Source organism: Centroberyx gerrardi, chromosome 10 (genome assembly GCF_048128805.1).
Source record: "Centroberyx gerrardi isolate f3 chromosome 10, fCenGer3.hap1.cur.20231027, whole genome shotgun sequence".
Classification (NCBI taxonomy): domain Eukaryota; kingdom Metazoa; phylum Chordata; class Actinopteri; order Beryciformes; family Berycidae; genus Centroberyx; species Centroberyx gerrardi.
Genome location: NC_136006.1, coordinates 4,211,315 through 4,236,419, shown reverse-complemented (window position 1 = coordinate 4,236,419; position 25,105 = coordinate 4,211,315). Strand labels below are relative to the sequence as shown.

The 25,105-nt window shown below is 42.4% G+C and overlaps 1 protein-coding gene across 1 annotated transcript in view; it reads right to left on the bottom strand.

The window, feature by feature from the left end:
- zmym2 (zinc finger, MYM-type 2) overlaps positions 1-25,105 on the bottom strand; it is a 47,059-nt gene that overhangs the window by 13,253 nt on the left and 8,701 nt on the right. The window contains exons 4-19 of the mRNA XM_078286015.1: positions 24,805-24,959; positions 23,337-23,485; positions 20,770-20,932; positions 18,226-18,438; positions 14,423-14,573; positions 12,661-12,776; positions 10,343-10,468; positions 9,734-9,884; positions 7,522-7,694; positions 6,719-6,884; positions 6,091-6,119; positions 5,606-5,747; positions 5,002-5,123; positions 4,317-4,467; positions 4,127-4,159; positions 3,890-3,991 (exon numbers count right to left, since the gene is read on the bottom strand). Of these exons, the coding sequence (XP_078142141.1) occupies positions 3,890-3,991; positions 4,127-4,159; positions 4,317-4,467; positions 5,002-5,123; positions 5,606-5,747; positions 6,091-6,119; positions 6,719-6,884; positions 7,522-7,694; positions 9,734-9,884; positions 10,343-10,468; positions 12,661-12,776; positions 14,423-14,573; positions 18,226-18,438; positions 20,770-20,932; positions 23,337-23,485; positions 24,805-24,959 (2,142 nt within the window). The remainder of the gene's footprint in view (positions 1-3,889; positions 3,992-4,126; positions 4,160-4,316; positions 4,468-5,001; positions 5,124-5,605; positions 5,748-6,090; positions 6,120-6,718; positions 6,885-7,521; positions 7,695-9,733; positions 9,885-10,342; positions 10,469-12,660; positions 12,777-14,422; positions 14,574-18,225; positions 18,439-20,769; positions 20,933-23,336; positions 23,486-24,804; positions 24,960-25,105) is intronic.

The following is a 25,105-nucleotide window of genomic DNA, read 5'->3' as shown; positions in this document are numbered from 1 at the left end:
GGGTTCAGTGGCTCAGCATTTAGGGTTCAGTGACTCAGCGTTTAGGGGTTCAGTGACTCCGCATTTAGGGGTTCAGTGGCTCAGCATTTAGGGTTCAGTGACTCAGTGTTTAGGGGTTCAGTGGCTCAGCTTTTAGAGGTTCGGTGGCTCAGCATTTAGGGGTTCAGTGGCTCAGCATTTAGGGTTCAGTGACTCAGTGTTTAGGGGTTCAGGGACTCAGCATTTAGGGGTTCAGTGACTCCGTGTTTAGGGGTTCAGTGACTCCGTGTTTAGGGGTTCAGTGACTCCGTGTTTAGGGGTTCAGTGGCTCAGCTTTTAGGGGACCAGTGACTCAGCATTTAGAGGTTCAATGGCTCAGCGTTTAGGGGATCAGTGACTCAGCGTTTAGGGGACCAGTGACTCAGCGTTTAGAGGTTCAGTGACTCAGCGTTTAGGGGTTCAGTGACTCCGCGTTTAGGGGTTCATTTAGGGGTTCAGTGACTCAGCGTTTAGGGGTTCAGTGGCTCAGCATTTAGGGATTCAGTGTCTCAGCATTTAGGGTTCAGTGACTCAGTGTTTAGGGGTTCAGTGACTCCGTGTTTAGGGGTTCAGTGGCTCAGCTTTTAGGGGACCAGTGACTCAGCATTTAGAGGTTCAGTGGCTCAGCGTTTAGGGGATCAGTGACTCAGCGTTTAGGGGACCAGTGACTCAGCATTTAGAGGTTCAGTGACTCAGCGTTTAGAGGTTCAGTGACTCAGCGTTTAGGGGTTCAGTGACTCCGCGTTTAGGGGTTCATTTAGGGGTTCAGTGACTCCGCGTTTAGGGGTTCAGTGGCTCAGCATTTAGGGATTCAGTGTCTCAGCATTTAGGGGTTCAGTGACTCGGCATTTTGGAGTTCAAGTCCATTTGGTCCTTTTATTCTGAAAGTCTTATTTGCTGGTAAAGTAGTGACAGTGGCTGGGCAATTTCAGCAGGTACTCGCCTGCTGCAGTAGCCTGTAGAAAAAAGAAGAAGTGGTTCCCTTGCCTGCTCTAAGCTGATTGGCTGTGACGCTCCCGTCTCCTCCTGCCAGGATCAAAGCTTAGCTCAACTTAACAGGGACAACATGTGCTTCTCTGCAGCCTCCCTCCGACACACAGGAATGAGATGTGAATTAGCTGCTGGCTGCCAATCCAGACTTCCCAAACGTCCAGCAGCTGCAGTTACATAACAACCACTAATGAATTCATTCGTATAGGAGGTGACCAGGACACCGAGAAGCCGCGCATGACAATGAGGAGAAACTAAGAATGCTGGGAACATTTTACTATACAATGGCGTTAGTCCAGCATATTAACTTATGGTAAAGTATTTTAAGTATACAATAATACTGTGTAAATACTTGATGAAACCCAAAGCACTAGCACTGTAAAAGGGTGCAACAATACAATTTAAGTACAGCATCCACAAATGTAATTGTTTGTAAGTACATTATGTATTAGGGATGTTCATTAACTATCCCTTTTGCCGTTTAGGGTGAGCGTTTATTTTAGTCCTTGCGTTCTTGAATTACATGGTAGACAATTGGTAGACAAATGGTAGTAATTTCTCGCTGGGAGAGTGCTGCATGGAGCATTTTTAAGACCTCTGAGGCTGTATTTAAAACGTCAAGGCTATAATAATCTGCATTTAAGACCATTTAAAGGCCTTGAATTCAGATAACTCAATTTAAGTCATTGTTTTTCTTCGAGGATTTGGTTTTCTTTTTTGTTTAAATATGACAAGGACATTTGCGTTGTTTTATTGCAGGAAAGGTGAGAAGATTGCTGAAAATTGTGACCAATACACAGAATCTGACGTAAATATTGCTTGTATTATAGAAACCTGGCTTGGGATGTTAGATGAAAGAGGAGGTGGGTGAGAGTGGGTGTGTGTTTTGGGGTTGATTGAGTTTAGGCAATAGTCTGTGTGCTAACCGCACTCCAAAAGAAAATCAAAGTCTTCACAAGATCATAGTTAGTTAGGTGTTTATTTAGTTAGGTGTTTATTTAGTTAGGTGTTTATTGTGCAAAGAAAAGTGCTAAGTGCAGTGCAGACATCTTGGAGTGTGAACATCACAGACTAATGCCTATTCAATCTACTTTGCCTTCACACTCACCACAAGAACCGACAAAAAAAGGGCACAGTGTGTCACTCTTCAATTTACAACTGGTTGAATTAGGTCTGTGACACCTCCAGAAGACCCGGGAGTTCTGGCATTCCCTCCACATCCACTCTCACCACATCACCTTGACATCACACCTACATTTAGGCTTACACCCTGTCTGCAACATCAGTAATTCCCATTAGAATTAGAGAGATGCATGTCTAAAAAAAACCCAAAACAAACCCTGACATTCAAAAGAACCTGAATAATATCTAGAGCTGCAACGATTAATCGATTAATTGATTAGTTGTCAACTATTAAATTAATCGGCAACTATTTTGATAATCGATTAATCGGTTTGAGTAATTTTTGAAGAAAAATAAGTCAAAATTCTCTGATTCCAGCTTCTTAAATGTGAATATTTTCTGGTTTCTTTACTCCTCTATGACAGTAAACTGAATATCTTTGGGTTGTGGACAAAACGAGACATTTGAGGACGTCATCTTGGGCTTTGGGAAACACTGATCGACATTTTTCACCATTTTCTGACATTTTATAGACCAAACAACTAATCGATTAATCGAGAAAATAATCGACAGATTAATCGACAATGAAAATAATCGTTAGTTGCAGCCCTAATACATTCCACACCCCTGAGTCCTGGTCGCTCCTCTGTTTGGTTCAAGACTTCCCACTCCTCCTCTGGACAGTACAACAAACCCGAAACCCCTCTGCTCTGATAGGGGTGACGACGGCGGCGCCAGAAATAACCAGGGGGAGGAATTTTAATCTCAATTACTGTGCTGCTCCATTAAAAAACCCCATGCAGTCAGATGTTGTTAGATAAGAGCCACTTCACTGAACAGAGAATGAATGAGAAGGACAGAGAGAGAGAGACAGTAAGAGAGAAAGACAGCGACAAAGTTAGAGTGAGCGTTGGAGACGGGTTGGGTAATGATAGATGCTGAGTTTTCCATCACGTTTGGATCGGTTTATTTCAGCTCTGCAGTGTTTCCTCCTTTAGTTCAGTTGGTTTGTCCAGGTGAGAACGATGACCTTTGAACTCTGGTGGCACCAAATAACGACACCGAGAGTCTCAGTCCTCTAACAAGAGAACTGCAGTGCGGTTTGTTAGGAGAGAGAACGGAATCTGAACCAACTACAAGAAATTAACCCAAAACGCAAGGGTTTATGGGTAGAAGGAGAGGGATGTTGACATCTGATAGCCAGCAGTTCCTCATGCTTGGAACGCCGAGCAGAACAAAATGAAATGAGGGCAAACCACAGTCTGGACTGATGTTCACAATCAGATATTTCGTCATGTGTTTTTAACTGGTATGAATACCAGGGACTTAAATTACAGCAAAAATCACAGACAAGTCCATCATGCTTAGCTAAAGTTACAGGGACTGGAGTCAGATTTGTTTTCCCAGACAGCAGTCTCTAGGGCACTCATTCAGAAAAGTTTGATAGATTACAATTTGCGTTTGCAACCAAACCAAAAGCTGTGATTTATTGAAAAGTTATCTTAATGTCAGAATCAGTGGGTGAACAATTCCTCTGATTTTCTGTTGTATATCAAAAAAGTGAAACCAATTCCTTCACTCTTGCTTGGACTTGTGCAGAAAGCACCTTGACAAGCAGAGTCTGTAATACCAAATATAACTATTACTGTTTATCACAATAAATGGATTCATCTTTATGGCAGTGATTGTTCCGGACTGAAATGGCCGGACGCCATACATCAATTTTTCCTCGGGTCTAAAACTAAATTCAGGTGTTTACCTTGAGGGAAGTCTGTCTCCAGGTCCAGGTCAGGCTCGTATTTGTCCTTCTCCTCTTCTTCCTCCTCCTCCTCCTCCTTCTCCTCTTCCTCCTCCTCCTTCTCTTCTTCCTCCTCCTCCTTCTTCTCCTCCTTCTCCTCCTCTTCCTCCTCCTCCTTCTTCTCCTCCTTCTCCTCCTCTTCCTTCTCCTCTTCCTCAGAGCCGCTGCTGGAGGACGAGCAGGACTCCCCCTCTCCACGCTTTTCACTCTTCACCTTCGCTGGCTTCACATCTGAAACACACGACCAAGTTCTCATCGTCAGCAGGTTGTCTGCAGCTTCCACCAAGACTAATTAACACGTTTTAAGAACCTTTGAAGTCACATAGTAGGTTTAAAGACCAAAGCCTATATTTTGAGTTGGAGACATTTAAAAACATCATGAACGCGCCTGGCTTCTGGTCCTCTGCGATCATCTCGGCCATGGACAGCAGGTCGGCCTCCAGGGGGTCAGAGGGCACCTTGGTCTTCAGCTCGCTGATGGTCTGGATGATCTGCTCCGCCCCCTGCAGGGTGGTGGGCAGGAACACAGGCACTGGAACCTGGACGGGACGGGACAGGGACAGGGACATGGGCTTTGGTTGGTACAATGAAACATCTCAGACAGTCTTTTTTCTTGGCATGATGGACAGGCCTCCATGTTTAATCTCTGTTTACCTGGGTAAGGTTTTGGCTGAACACTTATCAGTCGCTCTTTCTCAGCACAGACACCACACAGTTACACACACTTCAGCTGGGAGCTGCCCAGTACAACCTGCCACTAGCATTGGCTGCTAAATAGCACCACTGGAGTGACTGGGGGGTTGAGTAGCTTATAATAAAAATAATAATAAAACAAAATTCAGTTGCCTTTTCAAAATGTCTGAATTTTTCCAGGCCCTTTGACTTAATTTTGTCGTTGTTTTTCCTTCTAAAAGCCATTTTTAATATGCATCATATAGGCTTTAATCAATTACTCTACTACTATAATATTTGACCTTCAGAATATACTTTTACCCCTTAGTATGTTTAACCAAAATGTGAGCATGAGCCGTCAACCAGCAAAGTCACCCGTTACCTTAAGGTTGGTGTCTTACCGGTACAGGCAGGGAGATAGGTGTGGGTGTGAGCTGGGAGTACATGCTCATGGGCACGGGGATGAAGACGGGGACAGGTATGGGCACCGGAATATACTCCCTCTTCACACCGTCGTCCACATCTGAGCACACAGACGAGCAGAACCGTAACATTACATAAGCAAATCAGTGGATGCGTTAAAAAGGCATTAAGTAGTCTGTAGCTTGTGCCTGTAACTGACAAAAACAATGAAGTCACATTTTCACAATGTAGAGGAGGTAAGCTAGCAAAGTAGAGCAGAGATCCAACAGAAACATCTACTGAAGAGATAATATATCACCATGATAAATACTGGAATAATAAAACTGCTTTGTCTGCTTTTGTCTGACAGCCCTTCAACCCCCACTGATGCATTATGGTCATTTTGTGGTATGGGGCAGTAAAAAACGTACTTAATGCTCATTTAATTCAAAAGTAAAAGCAATAAGCCACTCATCGCTATGCTTTACAGTGATTTTAGAATAGTTAAGAGGTGTGTGGCAGAAGCAGAGCCTCTTAGCCGTCTCTTAAAATGACTGCAGACTGAACTTTGCAGCACTCTTCCGGTTGGAGTGATGCGTTTACCTGTCTGTAACTGTTTGCTCTGCATGTGTGGCTTGCAGTAGGTGGCCTTGGTGAGGGTGAGCGGCTTGCAGAGCACCGCCTTGTTCTTCACGTCCCTCGCCAGCCCTCCGCCGGCGTACGCCACCGTACCCTGGTTCAACATCTAGAGCAGGACAGGGAGGAAACACAACACGTCTCATTCCATCTGAAAAGGTGACACCTGCTCTTATGAAATAGTCAACAGAGCAACATTAAAACAAGTTATGGGATGTTTTTTTTTAAAGTGAAATAGGTAAGACAAGTCAGAAAACTTAAGTCTTTGGTTGGGCAAACTTCTTCAGAGTGGATCCTCTGTATTTTAGAAATATTGAAGCAATGATATTTTTTTGCCACAAATACATGGGAATCATTTAGAAGCAAAGGGACAACTAATGGATTGAAGTGTAAATGTTTCACAGATAAATATATACTGTATGTGACCGACATCTTGTCCAATTCTAACTTACCCCAAGTTTGGTCCCATGCACTTCTAATCCTGTGAGTGGAAAATGAAAGACATTATATCTTTGCGTTATGAAGAAACTTGAATGACACACACATAAATACACACAGTCACATATGCAGACATAGACACACCATTTCATTCCGCTTGTAACAATTTTCATTCCCTAATCCTCAAAATAAATATGTTCTATTACGAGGGCGAGCAAATGTGTCCTCACAGGTGGGTAATTTGAAATTTGAGAAAGACTTTTGCCTAAAGAAAGAAGAAAACACACACAACCCTGTACTTCTATCCTCATGAGGACCATCTATTGACTACATTCATTCCCTATCCCCTAACCCTTACACTCACCACTACATGCCTAACTTTAACCCTCATCTTAACCTTAATCTAATCCTAATTATAACCTTAACCCTAAAACCAAAACCGGACCCTAAAACAGCCCCTTGAAGAAGTGAAGACCGGCCAAAATGTCCTCACCTCGCAAAAATGTCCTCACTCTGAAGGTTTAAAACTCAAACTGGTTCTCACAAAAGACAGAAGTACAGGAACACACACACACACACACACACACACACACACACACACACACACACACACACACACACACACACAGAGAGAGCTGGTACCTATGCTGGAGTTCTCGGGGCCTTTCTGAGTGACCATGATGGGCTCGTTCTGCTGGCAGTAGAACTTCAGCAGACACTGCTGGTCACAGAAATGCTTCATCTCTGCTCTCCACATCACCGACTCCGTCAGGTTCCCCTGCACCTTGCAGCAGTCGCAGCGCGCCGCCTGCTGGCCACAAGGGGAACATTTTCAGAACATTTTACACAAACCTGTACATCATTTTCCAGAACTTTTCCGGGACTGGGGAACATTATTTTTAATTGTCCAGGATTTCATTGGCCAAGAGAACCTGGATAGTCTGCATGATTTCAACTGATATGGGTTTTTGAAGGCTGATACCGATATCTCTGAATTGAAACTACTGATATTCCTTCTGTGCCAATATTCAGTATCTTTACATCTGACCACTGTCACGCCAAATTCCATGTTGGCAGGATGGAAAAGCCTCTGAAACGGCATTTAGACCACGGCACACAAAAACTCTCTATTTAAAACCAACAATAATAATAATGACAATAATAAAGTAAAGCATATTTTTGCATACTTGTGTTTGGAATTGGATCGAATCAAAAAGTTGCGTTAAAACCAATGTAGTATTGATAACTCACACAATAACCAAGCAATCAAACTGCATCATATCTATCAAATTGAAGGTGGATGACACTGACCAGCCAATATCCAAATTGGGTTTTTTTGGGGGACATTTTTTGCTTTTATTAGAAAGTTGAAAGTGGAGAGGGAGAGGAAAGAGTGGGGTAAAAGGCCAAACTGATCTTTGGGTGTGAGCGTGGCGTGAACGCACCTTGTAGTACCAGTCGTGGAACTTCTTGGCGCAGGCCTCGCTGCAGAAGTCGCGGGTCATGCCGCCCAGCAGCCGCGTCACTCCTCTCTTACACAGCTGGCTGCAGTGGTTACAGGTGACGCACTTCAGACCCAGACGCTTCACAAAGTCCTGCTTGAACAGCAGCTTACAGCCTGGGAGGGGAGACGGAAAGAGAGAGAGAGGGAGAGGGAGAGAGAGATGTTGGTCTCATCCTGAAGCAACAAAACATGAGAGAGAACATCTGGCATCAACAACATCACGTCTCTGATTTAGTCTCAGGCATGACACCGAAGATAGTGGGGTATCAAGGTTCCCACTGTGACCCTAATATGAAATGCTTTCCATGACTTTTCCTTCCGTCCTTTACAAGACTAATATTTAACGTTCCTGCACAATTTCAATTTCAAAATTCCATACTTTTCCAGACCAGAATTTCTTGATTTGATTTTCAGATTTTGCTGCTCAGAATGGTTTACACTGATACTCATCTTGCCCCGACTAACACTATAATACTAATACCTACCATATCTCTCTGTGGATGAAGATTATTGTTCACACTGACAAATATCACAATATGCGAGAAGAAATGTGTAGCTGTATGCATGTCGGGACAATAGAACAGTATTTTCCAAACTCTTTTGTGCAATTTCCAAACTTATCAAGACCTGGAAATTGCCAAACCATTTTTCCATACATTTCCAGACCTGTGTAGGAACTCAGAAAATCACATGGAGACCTCATGCAATTAATGAAATCCCCCCCCACAATCACTTTAGAAAAGCGAAACTTTGAGTTTGCGCTGTAACCTTCCTCTATGGATTCCGCTACTGCCTCCATTTTTCATGACAGGAAGAAGAAAGAAATTGCGTGTCTAGAAGAAGAAGAAGAAGAAGAAGAAGAAGAAGAAACTGCGTGCCAAAATAACTTCTGGTTGAAACTACAGAGAGTTCGATTCACGTGGGATTAGCGTCATCAGGGGACTTCTGTCTTCGCCAAAATACGAGAGGTCATTTGTGCTGGAATTTTTCTTTACGAATTACAGACATAGCAGATTCGCACAGGACTAAAATCTCCGACAATCGCTGCTATTACTCCAAATCCAGGTAATATCAGTCCTGTGTGAATAGGGCTTCAGCCAGAGGGCTTCCATGACCCAAAAACACTCTTCCTTCCTGGTTTGCTCATGTTGTTTTTCAGCTCAGAAAAGCTCTACAGGGGTAAACAGTCTGCTTTCCACTGCAGTTGGGCTGAAAATCACCATGTAATGCAATGAATGTGTGAAACAAGGAGTAAAACACATTCTGGTCTATTCCTGTAAAGTGGCCCGTTTGTGTGTGTGTGAGAGTGAGAGAGAGAGAGGGAGAGTGAGAGTGAGAGAGAGAGAGAGAGAGAGAGAGAGAGTGAGAGAGAGAGAGAGTGAGAGTGAGAGTGAGAGTGAGAGTGAGAGAGAGAGAGAGCATCTCAAGTTGCATGTATGCTCCTTTTTTGTTTTCTAGGTAGGATGATTTTTAATTTGGGGATTTTATGTTGATAAAACAGAAGCACTGTAGAGCGGAGAGGTGAAGACCTCAGACACGTGACGGGAAATAAGATTCAAAATCTGCCAGATCAACGTAAGACTGATTTAATATAATGCTAGTATCAAGAACGAAAAGAAGGGAAATCCACACCATCAAAAAGATGCCAAACTCTAGATTTTTTAATTGAAACATGTAAAATAAATCAATCAAGATATCTTTTTGAGAGTGCGGATTTCCCTTTTTTTGGTTCCTGGATTAATCTACGCACCAGAGCAGCTTTATTTTATGTCCATTTTCTTACCCGGCATATGGACTTTCTCAGTCATATTATACTAGTATAAAAAGCAGCTTGGCATTTCAATTAAAGATAATAATAATAATAAACTTTACTTATAGAGCACCGTTCTCAACACAAGTTACAAAGTGCTTTACAGGAATAAAACAAATGACAATAAAAATAGAACGCGAATAAAAGAAAACCACACAATTCAAAAGAGCACAGCACCAAGAAGGTTTACGAAGGAAAGGCTTTAAATCTTAAAAACCAGTTACCAAGAGAGATTTAAAAGAAAATGCAGCACAGATAAGATAATCAAATAAACAGATGCATAAAGAGATACATCATAAAACAACAATAAAGTATTCAAAACTTGGTTGGGGTTGGTTGGTACCTTCGCTGCAAAAGGGCCTCTTGACCCCGGAGAACTTGACGGTCTCGTGTAGCGTCTTCTCCTCCTGGCAGTACTCGCAGAACGTCACGATGCAGTGGAGCTTCTTGTAGTCCTCGCAGCACGTCTTACTGCAGAACTGGAACACCTTGTCCTGAACACACACACACACACACACACACACACACACACACGTTTGTACTTATGAAGAGATTCTGGACACGAGATTCATTTCCTAACCCCTAACCCTGACTTTTTCTTTTTCACATTAAAATAATAATAAAGAAATAGGATATATTATTCACTATCAGTCTGTTCTGTTGTGCTTTAGCAGAATCTGTCCTACAGAAAACACCTTCTGTAGTCTGTTCCCACTGTTCAAAAGACCTTTTGATGGCTATTTAACAAAAAATGATCTAAGTCAGTTTACTTGTATAATTATTGTATTTTAAACAACTTCAAGTGTCACATTATTTTAGTTTCTTTTTTGCTGTGGTATAATTTTAGAACAAAAACTGTGGCACTTTGGTAATGTGACACACACAACTGTACTAATACTGCTGTATTTGTGGAAAAAAAAGATGGTGATTGTGTGTCAGTCACATGACTCACCTCCCACTCCAGGGTCTCAGGCTTTAAGCTGAAGGCTCCTCGACAGTAATTACATTTGAGCTGGACGCTGTTGTTTGTAGTGGAGAGCGGCGTCTGGCCGTTGGTGGCTGTCTGAAGAGTAGCATTCTGGAAAGGAAGACAGGAAAAACTTTCTTACACCTGCAGCAGATCAATCACAAGAGGCACTAGAGCTGCCTAACGTCCCGCCATGATATGTCAAACATAACCAGTTATGCTAACGAGTTCATTAAGACACTTAATGCATTAATTAGCAAATATTTCTGTAAACAACCTGTCTTCACATAACACATGAGTGGTATTAATATGAAGTCTGTATCTTAAAGCATTAAGGAGTTATAATAGTTTCAAGAAAATCTGTTTCTTCTAATTAATATGCAAATTTATGCAGCAAGTTGTTCCAAAATCTGATCAGATCATCTACTGTATAGCAGGAACATGTGGTGTTAGCATGACGTTTCTATCATGTATTGTTCTTGAGTTATTGACTCCACCATGACATTATGTCAAAAATAATGATGACAAAAATAAACAAACAAATCGCGTTATAATAATATATAGAATATAGTATACATGCTTTTGTACAGAGCTACAATTATATCTTCCCTGTGCTCTTTAATCTTTCAATTCAGACGAACATGTCACCATAAAATAAAAAAATAAAAATCCCTCAGAAATCAGAAAAAGTCTCCATAAAGCCCTGTGAAATGCATCAAGCGGAGTAACCTTCCGCTTCAATAAAAGTACAGTATAGTTATAAAAGTCATAGTAAATTTCATAAAAGCCGGGCCAGCCTTCCCTTAGAGCAAACAGACATTTCCATGAGCGGCAGGACGTTAGATAAAGATCCTATAGTTCGGGGTCTATTCACCATTTTGTCACTTAACCCAGGCACGCTGAAAGGAAAATCATTTTCAGCAGCTGAAGAAGCAGAATTGCCGAAGCACTTAGAGGGTAAACGGAGGTAAAAGCGCGGCCTTCCTCCAGCGCTCCGAATTCAGATCGGAGTACATCTTCCCAAAGCCGTCCCTAACCTTTATCCATTATCCAGGTCGACTGAGCATGCATGCTCCTTTTCAGCGTCACGCTCACACAGCTGCTGAGACACTACAGCTGTGCGTTACAATAGGATTTTAATTTAATTTGGTTTGACTGTATAAACATTAAAGAAAGACCCGTCTGAGGTATTAATGCAGAGCAGATTCAGCTGGAATGGATGAAGGGGGTTCCTACACAGTTTCAATTTCAAAACTTCAGACTTTTTCAGAACCTTATTTTCTTGATTTGATTTGAAGATTTTGGTAATCAATTTCAGATCATTGTCTTGTCCCTACAAACTGCCATTAGACTGATATTCAGCCTGAATGTCCATCTGGTTCCCACTCCATCATTCAGCCTGAGATTTCCTCCTCGTCAGCTGTTTTCTGTGTGAGGGGGTTGATTTTCCCCGAACCAATCAGCAGTGACTGACGTATCTGAACTAGGGCTGCAACTAACGATTATTTTCATTGTTCATTGATTAGTTTGGTCTATAAAATGTCAGAAAATGGTGAAAAATGTCGATCAGTGTTTCCCAAAGCCCAAGATGACGTCCTCAAACGTCTCGTTTTGTCCACAACCCAAAGATATTCAGTTTACTGTCATAGAGGAGTAAAGAAACCAGAAAATATTCACATTTAAGAAGCTGGAATCAGAGAATTTTGACTTATTTTTCTTCAAAAATTACTCAAACCGATTAATCGATTATCAAAATAGTTGGCAATTAATTTAATAGTTGACAACTAATCGATTAATCGTTGCAGCTCTAATCTGAACCAATCACTAGTGACTGATGTATCTGAACCAATCACTAGTGACCGACGTATCCAATTGCTCTGACGTTACTTCAGTCACACTGATGCTGCAGCCAGTTAGCCTCTACATCCAAGGTTATTCTTCCGAAACGCCAATGAAAAACGGAAACGATTCAAACTTTAATCCCGCCCACAAAGGCTCTGATTGGCTCGACAAAATATGACGAGTGGGCGGGGCGATATTCAGAAGGAGTCTGGAACCAGGCTAAACTGCCATGTCACTCCATGGATGAAGAAGATTATTCTTCACAGTGACAAATACCAGAATATTTGAGATGACAGGCGTCTAAACAACAGAAAATATGTAGTTGCATGTGCATCAGGACAGCATAACAATAGTTTTCCATAATTTTCCAGTCTTTCCGGACCAGGATATGCAATATTCTCTCCAGTCCTGAACTTTCTTCTTCTAATGTGAGCCGGACTCGTGGCTCGGTGAGCTCGTACCTGGAACTTGGTGACGCACTGCGAGCTGCAGAAGTTGAGGATGTTTCCCTCTGGCAGTGTGGCTTGGTACTGCGGTAACGAATTCCTCTTACAGAAGTGACATGTGGGCTCTGCGTCTGCACACAAACACACACATTTAAAACCCACACAAAAATGATTTAGGATTACTTTTTTTTAAAATCTCCTTTTATAGATTTTACTACTTCCTCCTACTTACTATTCCATTTGTACCTTTTCATGAAGCATTTTGTAAAGTCTGCTTTTATGTAACTGCTCTTTAAATAAACACACAGCACAAAATAATGGGGGGTAAAACAGGAAAACAGTAATTAGCGTTGCAAAGAGTTGTGTGCGTTAACGTTTGAAAGAAATATTTATATACTGTTGATTTTCCAGGATCATTCAAGGCCTTCGATGACATTTTCATTTCCATTCATACAGGTCCAATAAAATGTAAAATCTACCGTTTCTGTTTCTTCTTTTGTGTAGAAACAACATGGGACGAAGATTTACAACATCAGCACACCAGCTGGGGACACTAGCTGAGTTTGCTAGGACAGCATCATATATTTTAATAATCCTCCTTGGTTTGCTGGTATTCTCATTAATATTCATGACAATGGGGCGGGTCTACAGGTGGAGAGGAGCTGTCATCTGTTGTTCTGTCAAGCGAGTTATGAAATCAGAACATGATGAACCTAAATTTGCATCTGGATGGGGAAAATTTAAAATATGCCTTGATGATCAGGATGGGAAATTACCAAATAGCCAAATATTCTATCAACCCTTTTGGCCGTCTTTGGAAGTCCTGCTCTAAAAGCCTAGTTGGCTGGTCAAAGAGTGAAAGTGGCAGCTGAATTCTGGATAGACAATGGACAAAAAAGATTTCTCCACAGTCTTCTGCCCTGTTAATGAGTTCCCATATCACAGCTGCGGTTACATGAGACATTTTTTTTTCCATTCTGAATGAAATCATTCCGAAGGAAGATTGCAACGCAAGTGTTTACATGAGCGCTAAATATAACGATCGCATTAAGATGTGCGTTTACATGCTCCACATTATGTAATCAGAATAAAAGTTTCTGACATGCGCAAAACACTGAATCCAGCTCTCTAACACGGGCTTACGTTTTTAAAAGATGGACCTGCGTCGGTTATTTCTTCACTGCTGTTCTTTCTGATGAAGCAACAGTTTTATCAAAATATACGACTCCATAAGTGTCAGAAAAAGATGTTTTGTTTTCCCGCCGCAATGATTGGGTCCATTTGTAATTTTCACCGCTGTAAACCAAAACTGGCCCGGAGAGGCGGAGTCAGGACTTGATATAAAAACGGGCTGCACCGCCCACATCAAGCCCGAGCGCCCCGGGGTTAATAACAAGCACATCCATTCGAATCCTCCCGGAAAAAAAGGGTAACGTAATTGACGTTTACTTACGTTAAATGCGCGAGCGTGTGCAGAAAGAGGCGAGATAAAGAAAGTGATCGGAACGAGTGTTTACATGACGAAATTTTATCCATCGACCGGATTATGAAAGGGTTAAACACCCCTCTCAAACGGAATGACATTTCATTCGGATCGGCCAGTTTATTCTGATTGAGGCGTTTATATATGAGGCATTTTTATTCTGATTGGGCTACTATTCGGATTAAAAGGCTCCATGTAAACGCAGCTCCGAAACGGGGACTTTCTGAACTACAAACGCTCCTATCCATTTCCTGTCGACTCTCTTCCTCGTGCGTCCTCTTTGCTGGTACTCACTCAGGACGGAGGTGGAGGCCATCTTGCCCTTGTTCATGCAGTTGACGGAGCAGTAGGAGCCCATGGTGCCGCCGGCCCCGAGGCTGTGCAGCACCTCGCCCGTCTTGATCAGGGTTTTACAGGTCACACAGCTCGCCAGCTTACTGTGGACCTGGAACACAGAGAGCAAAACAACACGTCAGAACACGCTGAGCTGCTTAATGTCTCGCCTTAATCACCATATTTTAAAGCCAGTTATGCCAAAGAGGTCATTAATTGATCTAACTTAATGCTCAAATTAGCAAATATTTCTATGTCAACTAGTACTGAAACGATTAGCCGATTCATCGATTAGTCGAGCGATAGAAAATGTATCTATTATAATTGTGATCATCGTTCCATTGTTCTAGTCATTCATTAAGTAAAAATACCAAACATTTGCTGGTTGCAGCTTCACAAATGCTACGATTTACTTGCTTTTCTGTTTCATATCATTATAAAATTAATACTTTTGGTTTATTTAGCAGTTTGAAGAATCAGTTTGGGCTCTGGGAACTTGTGATGGACATTTATAGACTAATCGATAATGAAAATAATCGTTAGTTGCAGCCCTAATGTCACCATACAGCAAGATGCTCCAAAATCCAATCACATCATCTGCTCTATAAAGGGGAATGTGTGGTGTCAGTATGAAGTTTTTAAGTTTTTGTTTTTGAGTTGTTGTGTTTGTTTACAGACAGACAGACTCCTCCATGACGCATTATGTCCGGCACACCGTGTACCACGAAAACATTAAAAAAGGAGCCAGAGAAAGAGAGAAACAGATGATGACAAATGGCAGAAAATCCTCACAGATCCTCTTCTTTGGAACAAGCAGCTTTCGTTTGTTTGTTAGGAATCCAGTGTGATTTCTGAATTTCGCCGTGATGAAATATGGTAAATATGGGCATCAGTGGAGTCAACAGCATGAATCTTCCCTTTATTACAGCCGAGAGTTGACACGTTTGTTTAGTTCCTTTTACTTTACTTTGAAACAAAAGCACTATAAAAAGAGTTTATTCTTATTATTACCATTGTGACTACCAGCAGTAGTAGTAGCAGTATTTGAATTAGTAGTGATACTAGTAGTAGAAACTAAAATGTATCGACAGTAAGACCTTCCCTGTCACCATTTTATTTTATTTGTTTTTTCCTACTAAGTCAGTCTAACAAGAGAGTTTTTAGGATGCCTGAGTGAAATATGAAGGTAATTTTCTCAAAGGTTGCAAAAACATGGTTATTAAACTGATTTTAGTGCTTAAAAGCCACTTTAAAACTGGGCGACATAACTAAATTTTGACTTGTTCACAAATGATGTTTCCCCACACCCTTGCTGGCATAGGTTATGAGTGATTTTTCTATTTAAAGGAGGGGATAGTCTGTCAGCCTTGTGGATTTTTGTTCTTTATTTAGAAATGAAGAAGGCAGAGAGGGTCGCGGATGTAGAAAGACAACACACAGTAAAGTAAAGTAAAGTAAAGCAAAGTAAACCCCCAAACAGGACAGGGAACTTTTAACATCCCAGAATACTCCAGCCACTTTCCTTTCAGCTTCAGATTCAGATTCAGAGAAAGCTTTATTGGCATGATCAAGCAGTATTGAGTGCTGCCAAAGCATATTACAATAGTACAGGATACTGTAACTATAACCCTATTTTACCAGCCGCCCGGGTTTTTACAACAGAACAGGACGTCCACATGACGGTTTACTGCCTGACGAAGCAGCTGCTCGAGAAAGACCGGCTCACATCCTTCAGCCGGGCCGGAGCCACCAAACTACAACGAGCTTCACCACTGAAATCAGCAAGGCCGGTTTCCTATACTTCCTAATAGAGTGTTCAATGAGCTGTCGTTGCCAAGCAACAAATACAATTCCAGCCTGTAAGTTCTGGCTAATATTGCTTAGCAACAATATTTAGCTCCAGCACTTTCAGTAAAAACAGAATTACTGAAGGTTTAAAATAGCTCCAGAGGTGAGCTGAGCGCTGGTGCATGCTCTATGCATCATACTCACTAATACACTACGGGTTAATCTGTGATACTGTGGGTTGATACGGTTAGTGACCTCTGTCTCGTTTCACCCTGCCAGCCATCATTTAGAGGCCCACTCTGCTCCATATACATAGCTGGCTGGTAAATCTGTGTAACTGTGGCCGGTGGACAAAACTGTCGGTTTACTGCACTGTAAAAAACGCAAACTGCCTGTTTTTTTGTGTTTTGTTTTTGGCATTTTGCTTTATTTGACAGTTACAGTGTGGAGAGACAGGAAAGACCTGGCAGAGAGAGAGAGAGAGAGAGAGAGAGAGGATGACATGCAGCACAGGGCAGGGGCCGGATTCGAACCCGCGCCCCTGTGCCAAGGACTCAGCCTTAATGGTGTGCGCTGTACCGGGGCGTCCAGCGTCCAGCGTCCTGCCATGTTAACAGATTTACACATCATGGATCCCGACACATATATAAGCACTTCCAGAGAACTACAAACGGCCGTGATGCTTCTAATTCCTGCAACACTCAGTTTCTCCACTGTCTGGAAAGAGGAAATGCTGTGAGGGGAGTGGACTGCCCACTCTCTATTAGATAAATGAACATATATTGCTATTTTATGTTTCCCTGATTAATAATTATGTAATTTGCTGTTAGGGTTAGGTTTAAGTGTTTGTGTTTTCAATTCCCCTGAAAGTCTCTGTGTGGTACATCAAGCGTTTCCATCACGCCTGACCAATCACAACCTTTGAATGCTCAACCTGCACCATGTGACCAAAACTAAAGTTCAGATGGAGACGCAGCAGAGAAACCTTACATAGAGCATCTGTGGAAAAACACAGCCATGAGCACAGTGGAAAAAAACGGATCGACCCGACGTTAAGAGAGGAAAATCTTTCCGAGTCTGAACATGAAATTGTCATTTTAGTCCCTAAAAGTGGATCATTGTCTGCTGTTTGGAGATATTTTGGTTTTAAACCAGATGACAAACAAGTCCAGATTCTGTGCAAAGTTTGCCTCCAGGTTGCAGCTGCACCCAAAAGTAATAAAGTATTAATTATTTGTTTGAATTTTGTAAATAAAGACCACAGTAAGAGGATAAGAGTGAAAACAAGACTTTCTAGCTGCTGCGACTGAGAAATACTGCACTGAAAAAAAAAAGTTAAAAAGTGAAAATTATATGTTACGGTGCAAAACTGAAATGGCAAAATTGTTTCCTGAAACAAATAACCTAAAAATAATCCAGATTAATAATAGTGATCACAGTATTTAGCAAAATAATTGGGATTATCATTTTTGCCATAATCGTGCAGCCTTGGTGTTTCCTACACAATATTTTGTAGATGTGGGGAGCGGGGTTCATTTTGGCTCTGAGACTCCGGTTCACATCTGGTCCCATTCCAGGATCGGTTCCAGTAGAGGTTACTGTTTAGTCTTATTTGGATATTTATATCATGATATATGAACAATTGTGTCGTTACTGCAATTGTAAAAGTTTTTATATCTGGGTAGGGTAAGTGAGCAATAAGACCGGGTAATAAATTTGATCGTATTTACATTATTTTTCTTGCCCTGATGAGGTCATGTGTTGTGGAAACGTTGTCTTATTAAATACACAATGCATCGAGGCTCGAGTGTGCGACCGCTGCTTCCTAGGTTTTGTCGACCTGCTGTAGCCGAGTCAGCACCTCTCCAACACTGGGGTGCGTCCCTGCCCTTTCTATTTTATAAAAGGAAAGACTGACATAAGTTCCAGTTGTGCAACTCGTACACACCCGCAGCCTCTGGCCGGGCCCACAGTACCTGCTTGTACTCCCTGATGCAGTCCTGGCAGCAGAAGCGTTTCTGCTGGCCGTCCACCAGCAGGAAGTGGTTGGCTGAGGCTCGGCTGGGCAGGTAGTCGCCGCACTGCTCGCAGCAGTTCATGATCAACCCGTTGGCCATGCGGTAAACGTTGAAGCACGCGTCGCTGCAGATCTTGTGGGTCACGGTCTTGAAGCTCACCTCGTGCCGGATCTGTGGACAGAGAGAAAATGTGGAACGGGGCAGCGGAAGCCTAATTGATTAAACCGATGCTTTCGGTATATTTCCGAAGCGCTGGCTGCCGGGCAGATGGCCGAAGTCTTCCAGCCGGCTACGTTTTGTAAATGGTAATTTTCTTTTTTACTGCGCCCAATTCTCCTGAATCTGAGAGCCATATTGATGGCAGGAGCCTTACAGTCATGCATCACAGAGCTATCTCCACACTTTGTTTAACTTTGTGGAGAATCAATTCAGGAGAAAGCAGCTTTGCTCCTGTGCATCTCATCAAACCCAACAGCACTGTGAAATGTGAAACTTCTAATTCTTCAGTACGCTTCACACTGCTTGCATGTGTTTGTAACAGCATGTGCTATAGAGTGACTTCTCCCTTCTAAGATGTCAGAGATGTGTGACATTGACCAACACTCAGATATAAGGTGAACATGAATATAATGCCACTCACAGACTTGTGTATCGGCTCTACTCGCCAGTTCAATTCAACACAACCTGCTGACAATTGGCAAGGACGATTAATTAAGCAATAACCCATGACAGGCCGTGGTGTATTGAGAAGAAAGGCTACCACACACCTGGCTTACATCTTAGAGACAGGTGCAAAGGGCCTAATGCCAGCCAGCCTTAGAAAATAGGAAAACAAGTCCTAGACACTGCATTAACTCGCAAGAATTAATTGGAGTAATTAAGGTGTGAGTAATTAAGGTAAGCTGTGCTGTCTACCTGAAACAAAGACAGTCAGCACTTGTTGAGTTGTTAAATACTGTGATCCAGATCAGTGGTCAGAGTAGGGGTTTCTGGCACAACTTCACCTACTTCCAAGGTGCATGGAGAAGGGAAAAAGGTCTAAAAAAGGTCAAACCTCCAGCAACACTTGTAGTATAAAGAACAACTTTATTGTTGGACCAACGCGTTTCGGCTTGTGGCCTTCATCAGGGTCATCATGAAACACATTACAAACATTTATACTACAAGTGTTGCTGGAGGTTTGACCTTTTTATCCAGATCAGCGGTAAAATTATCATAGGTTGTGTTTGTAACTCTGGTCCTCTGAGGGAGTTCAAAGGGAAGTCAGGGCAAAGAATCAGCCTCTGAACACGACTCGGCGTCCTGCTCAAAGACACTTCGGCAGGGCGGACATGAACCTGGCTCCTCTTGCTGAAGGCCGGTCTCTTTAACCTCGTGGCCACACCGCGGTGCCAAAAGCAAGCGTGCAGCCGGAGGGTCGCCGGTTCAAAACCCACACGGGCCGGGAAAAACTCAACGGGAGTGATCATTCATGTTCTGCCCTCTCTCAACACCATGAGCAAGGCACTCGGGTCTGTACTTGCTGCAGTGGAGCTGCTCAGTGTCCAACAGTAGCAGACTGTGGTTTTACCTGGCAGCTCCCAGGTGTGAATATGTGGAACTGTATGAACCTGAAGCCGGGCGTTGCTGAAAAAAAAGCATGCATGCTTAGCAAATATTCCTTGGGTAAATAAAGGTAAAAAAAAAAAGATTAATTTTACTTTGTCAACTTTCATATAACTGCTGAATGGAGGGATATTATGAGCCTAAACAAGTGCGAGGAAGTTAGCGGTGTATTTTGCATGTTTATAAATGCTCCATTGTGAGGTGGGAGGAACTGCCCTCCATTTTGGAGTCGACTGTTTTTCCATGCGGTGGCCATGGAGACCGAGCTAAAGGCCCGGTGGAAATGGGCCTTAGGAAGCCATACTGACGTGAGAGAGAGAGAAAAGGAGGAAGAAAAGGAGGAAAAGGCAAGAGAAGAGAGGAAGAGGGGGAATGAATGAAGGGTGAAGGAGGATAAGAAACAAGAAAGGGAAACATTTTGGATGAAAGTGACATGAGCAGGAAAGGAATAAGGGAGAGAAAGAGGGAGAGGATGCAGACAATGAAAGGCCAACGGTGAGAGAAGGCACACAAAGTGATTAATAATGAAAGACACAATTTGAGAGAAAAGAGGGAGAGAAGGTGCACCGAAAAAGGAAAAGATTCTTACGCACATATTTTGTGTTTATAACCAAAATCCAAGTCAAAGCTGTGATTCATGAAATGAAGATAAAGCTGAATGATCATGCGATGGAATCAAGGAATACATATATACTTTTTAAAATAAATGATGCCCGATGAGCACTTCTGACCCTCACACTTCTTACAAATGGTTCCTATTTTTTGGTCATCTAGGAACCGAAGCTTATTCTACTGTTGTTATTCTACTGTTGCACTCAAGTTGCTCTGGATAGGAACGTCAACTAAACGTCAACTAAATACGAGAGAGAGAGAAGAGTGTGTGTTGAACTGGCTGACCTCGGTGAGCTTGCCACAGACGGTACATTTGGTTTTGAGGCCGGATTTGGGCGGGTTCTGCTTGTTCTCGTATGCGGCCAGGCAGCCGGTGCTGCAGAACTCCTGGAAAGACTCGCTGGAGTCCACCTGGGCCACGATGGTGTCTTTCATAGTCGTGATGATCCTGGAAAACACACACACACACACACACACACACGAAGAAGTCACACCACTAGAAAATCTGCAGCACAGTAATTAACAGAGACCCAAACCTGTCATTCCCAAGTGTCCTCATATTTAAATAATCAGCATTGTGGTTCAGGATGTGAACAGCAATGAGTTTATAATCACTAGACACAAGACAAGTACATGCATTCAGAGTATCTGGTTTCCTTTTAAGACACTCTGAAAACTTATTTTTATCAGAAGACCTTTCTATAATCACTCTACTCTCTTGTATTTGTGTTTTATTTAATTTGATTTATTTATTTTAATGTAAACTTGTTTTATCTGACATTTTATCTAATGAACTTGGTGTGACTATGGTTCTATGGGACATGGTCTTCACTTTGCTTTTATCACCATTTGTTTGTGTGAAGCAATTGTTTTCGTACTATATAAATAATCTATATTATTGTTATTTGGGACAGACAACTAGAAACTAACAAGAAGTTTCTGGCAATCACCTGCTGCTTAAGGGATCCTATCATGTACAAACAGGTACTGACATGAACTTCCGCACTTTGGAAAACTTTCCTCATCTTTCTATGATTGCATGATGTATGATTAGGTAGAAGAACATGGAGCATGTTGAAGTGCATGTCGCCGCAACACACTGCACAGACACAACCAAGCACAGACATGTACAGTACGTTCAACCAGAGTAATGAACCCAACCGTCAAAGTAAAAGGCGGTGAGGTTCCTTTAGGGCAAATTCAAGCTGCAACAAGAGGGGAAAGACCCCCTTCCTAAAGGGTTTGTGAACCTGGACGGGGTTCAAAAACCTCTGGGGGTTCTTCAAGAAACCATTTAGTGGGGTGTCCTGGTGGATCAGTGGTTCCCTCTCTCTACCTCAGTCTTTCCTGTCACTCTCCACTTTCAGCTCTCTAATAAAAGGCAAAAAATGCCCCAAAAATAATCTTTAAAAAAAAGAAAAGAAAAAAAGAAACCATTTAGCGATCTCTTTCTTGGTGAGGAACCCTGAGGTGCTTATTGGCTCCCTTAGTATCTTAGAAAAACCCTGATGAACCCCTACTTTTTATAGTCCACCCTGACCACTACATGCACAATTGTCTTACCTGTTCTCATTCATGTTTTAAAAGTGACTCATATCTGACATCAGTATGAACGCACCTCTACTGTAAATGATGCGCAAATGAACAACCATGTACAAATGCAGGGTTCCCACACCTTCTTAAACATCAAATTCAAGGACTTTTCAAGGACTTTCCAGGCCCAATTCCCTCAAATTCAAGGACCCAACACGGCATAGTTTGAGACACGGATCAAGGTTAATTACTGTTACAACACTGAGAATTTTTATAATGAGAACTAGCAGGCTTTACAGAAGCTCACAGACAACAATTAAAAAGAGAGAGAGGCTTGAATGTGTGAACGCTTCTCAACAACTTCTCTAAATTCAAGCACTTTCAATGACCCATGTCTATTTATGTCTATTTTCAAAAACTTTCAAGGCCTTGATTTTTTCTCTCTCAAATTCACAAACTTTCAAGGATTTCAAGGACCCGTGGCGACCTTGAAATGACGTCACATTTGCGAGAGAGTAAACCATGGAAGCTGGCGGAAGTGAAATTGTGCTCCAAGCGTCAATTTTAAGGAACATTTGCAGTGAAGGTTGGATGAGACTTTTTTGTCTGCTGATGAAGTTAACGTCCATGTTGTTGCTTTCTTCCATCTTTTTCTGAACTGTGGCAACACAGCGACAGTGATCTGCTGTGGAGCGTGAGGTAAAACACCACATGAATCCGATCTGACGGTCAGACTCAGATCGCATCGCACACATATCAGATGTGTATCAGATCTCGGACCACGCTACGTTCACACTTTGACGTGACGTGAATGGCTTCACTGAAACAGATTTCATCCAAAATTTCACCCCAAATACTTATGAGGTCTAACACCTCACTGTCCCTCCACTGACTACCTCCATCGCAACTGTCTTCCATGTTTGTATTCACCGAGCGACTCCCGCCATGCAGAATTGTGACGAATGTCGATCTAGAGTGACGTAAAAGTCGCAGGACCACAAAGGACCAAAGGACCACATATGAAAGTGTCCCAAATCAGAATTGAAAAGATCAGATTCCATGTGATTTGTGCTGTTCACACTGTTACGAAAAAAACAGATCTGAGTCACATATGAGCAAAAAAAATCAGATTTGGGCCACTTTTGCCTGCAGTCTGAACGTAGTGTGGCCCAAATCTGATTTAAAAGGATCAGATTACATGTGTTCTTTGGTGTTCACACTGCTCTGAAAAAACATCAGATCTGCGTCACATGTAGGCAAAAAAATCTGGTTTTGGCTATAATGTGAACGCAGCCTGAGTGAACAGAGCGGAGTCTTACTTTTTGCACATGGTGCAGCTCTTCTTGGGGGCGGGCTTGTGTGAGAAGGCAGAGAGGCAGGTGGTGGAGCAGAAGAGGTGAGTGGATCCTTTACGCTGGTAGGCCGTCTGGCCTTTCTTCAGAGGCTTCTTACAGTTGGCACACGTCACCTGGAATTAACAGACAGATCAATAACTTACTGCCGGGGGGAGTTTTACAAGAGCATTAAGTAATCTGTGACGTTTAACGACATCTATCGGCTACCAGGAGGAACTGCAAAAACACAGATGCAACTCTTCTCCTCCTACACAAACCCCTGCAGATATATTATGGTCAGTTTGTGCTGTGGGGCAGTAAAACTCTTAATTATTGCCCCTTTACAACTTTTTTCAGCCTAGGACCCATGTGGTTTTGTTTTGGGAGCAGGTGCAGAAAACTTTCCCCCCAATAGCTTCAAAAATGCACCAGCCACCTTCATTATCTTACCAGCCAAATCTGATTTTTAGCACAGAAAGGATCTTCCAAACAACAGTTGGCTCCCTTTCCAAGCAGCTGGTAAACAAACTTTTAAGCATTTGGCTGATGCCTGGTGGTAATTTCCCTCCCTGCCTTGGCTTCATGTGCATTTAAAATATACAGGTATGCTTGTCATGAGCGGAGCCACCAGAAACATGATCATAGCACAATTTGCGTTGGAAGCCACAGTTAAAAGAAATGTTGATTTTGTTCAGGGGTGTGAACAGAAAACACCAAAACACCGGTAATGAGAAAGTAAGTGGGCCAATGAAAGAACATAGGGAAAAAAAACACATTCCCAATTTTTGCAAAATTGGGAATGTGCAAATTTTGGGCATTCCCATACCAAGTACAGCTGGACAACAGTGAGTACAGCACAGTACAGTAGTGGGTATTGACTAACACACAAACAATGCTGTAAATCCAAGAGATTATGAGTGAATGGGGTTGGGGATTGGATCTCCCTTTGTGAGCGCAGGTTATGAGCTCCATCCCACTTCTTAACAGTCGATTTTAGGTGGAAAGCGAAGTAAAATGCCAATTGTATGTCCCTTGTTAGACTTTAACAAACAGCGGTGGAGTTCTTTGTTAATCTGTTGTGGAAATTTATTTACGGCTGCTTCCATCTCTTCTGTAGTCGCAGAATTTCATTATTTCCCCGCAGGTGTGAAATGAGACAGCCACAGTCAATGAGCAGATACAACAGCAAAAGCTTTTGAATCGGTTCCAACGGCGTCGTTTTGGAGATTATTTTAAGGCACTTCTACTTTCAAGTCAAGGATATGAAGCACTTTTAACAATCACAAAGTGCTTTGCAGAAAACAAAGCACACAAAACAGATATAAACAAAAGAAAGAAATGGGACTGGAGCTTGTGGTTTACCCACTGAGTTGAAGGAAGTTGAACCCCTAACCCTGGCAGTGTAAGTTAGTGCCTTGCTTTACACAGGACCACAATGAACACAGTGCTTCACCTTGACTGTCCTGGGCTGTGGCTGGGCGCCTGAGGAGGAAGAAGAGGAGGAAGACTGGCCTGGAGGTTTGGGGAGGGAGCTGGCAGGAGACGGAGAGTCCACCCCGGTCTGTTTCTGGTTGCGGGGGAATGAAGCCGACTGGGAGATCCAGGAGTCTGGGGGGGGGGGGGATGGGGGGGAGGAAAGATCCTCGTCAGTTTTCTCCTGCGTCCCACAAAGTGTTTCACAACGGCAAAAGTTTGAGTTTAAAGTTTCTAAAACAATAGCACAGAAAAAAAACACAGAAACTTTAACAATTAAA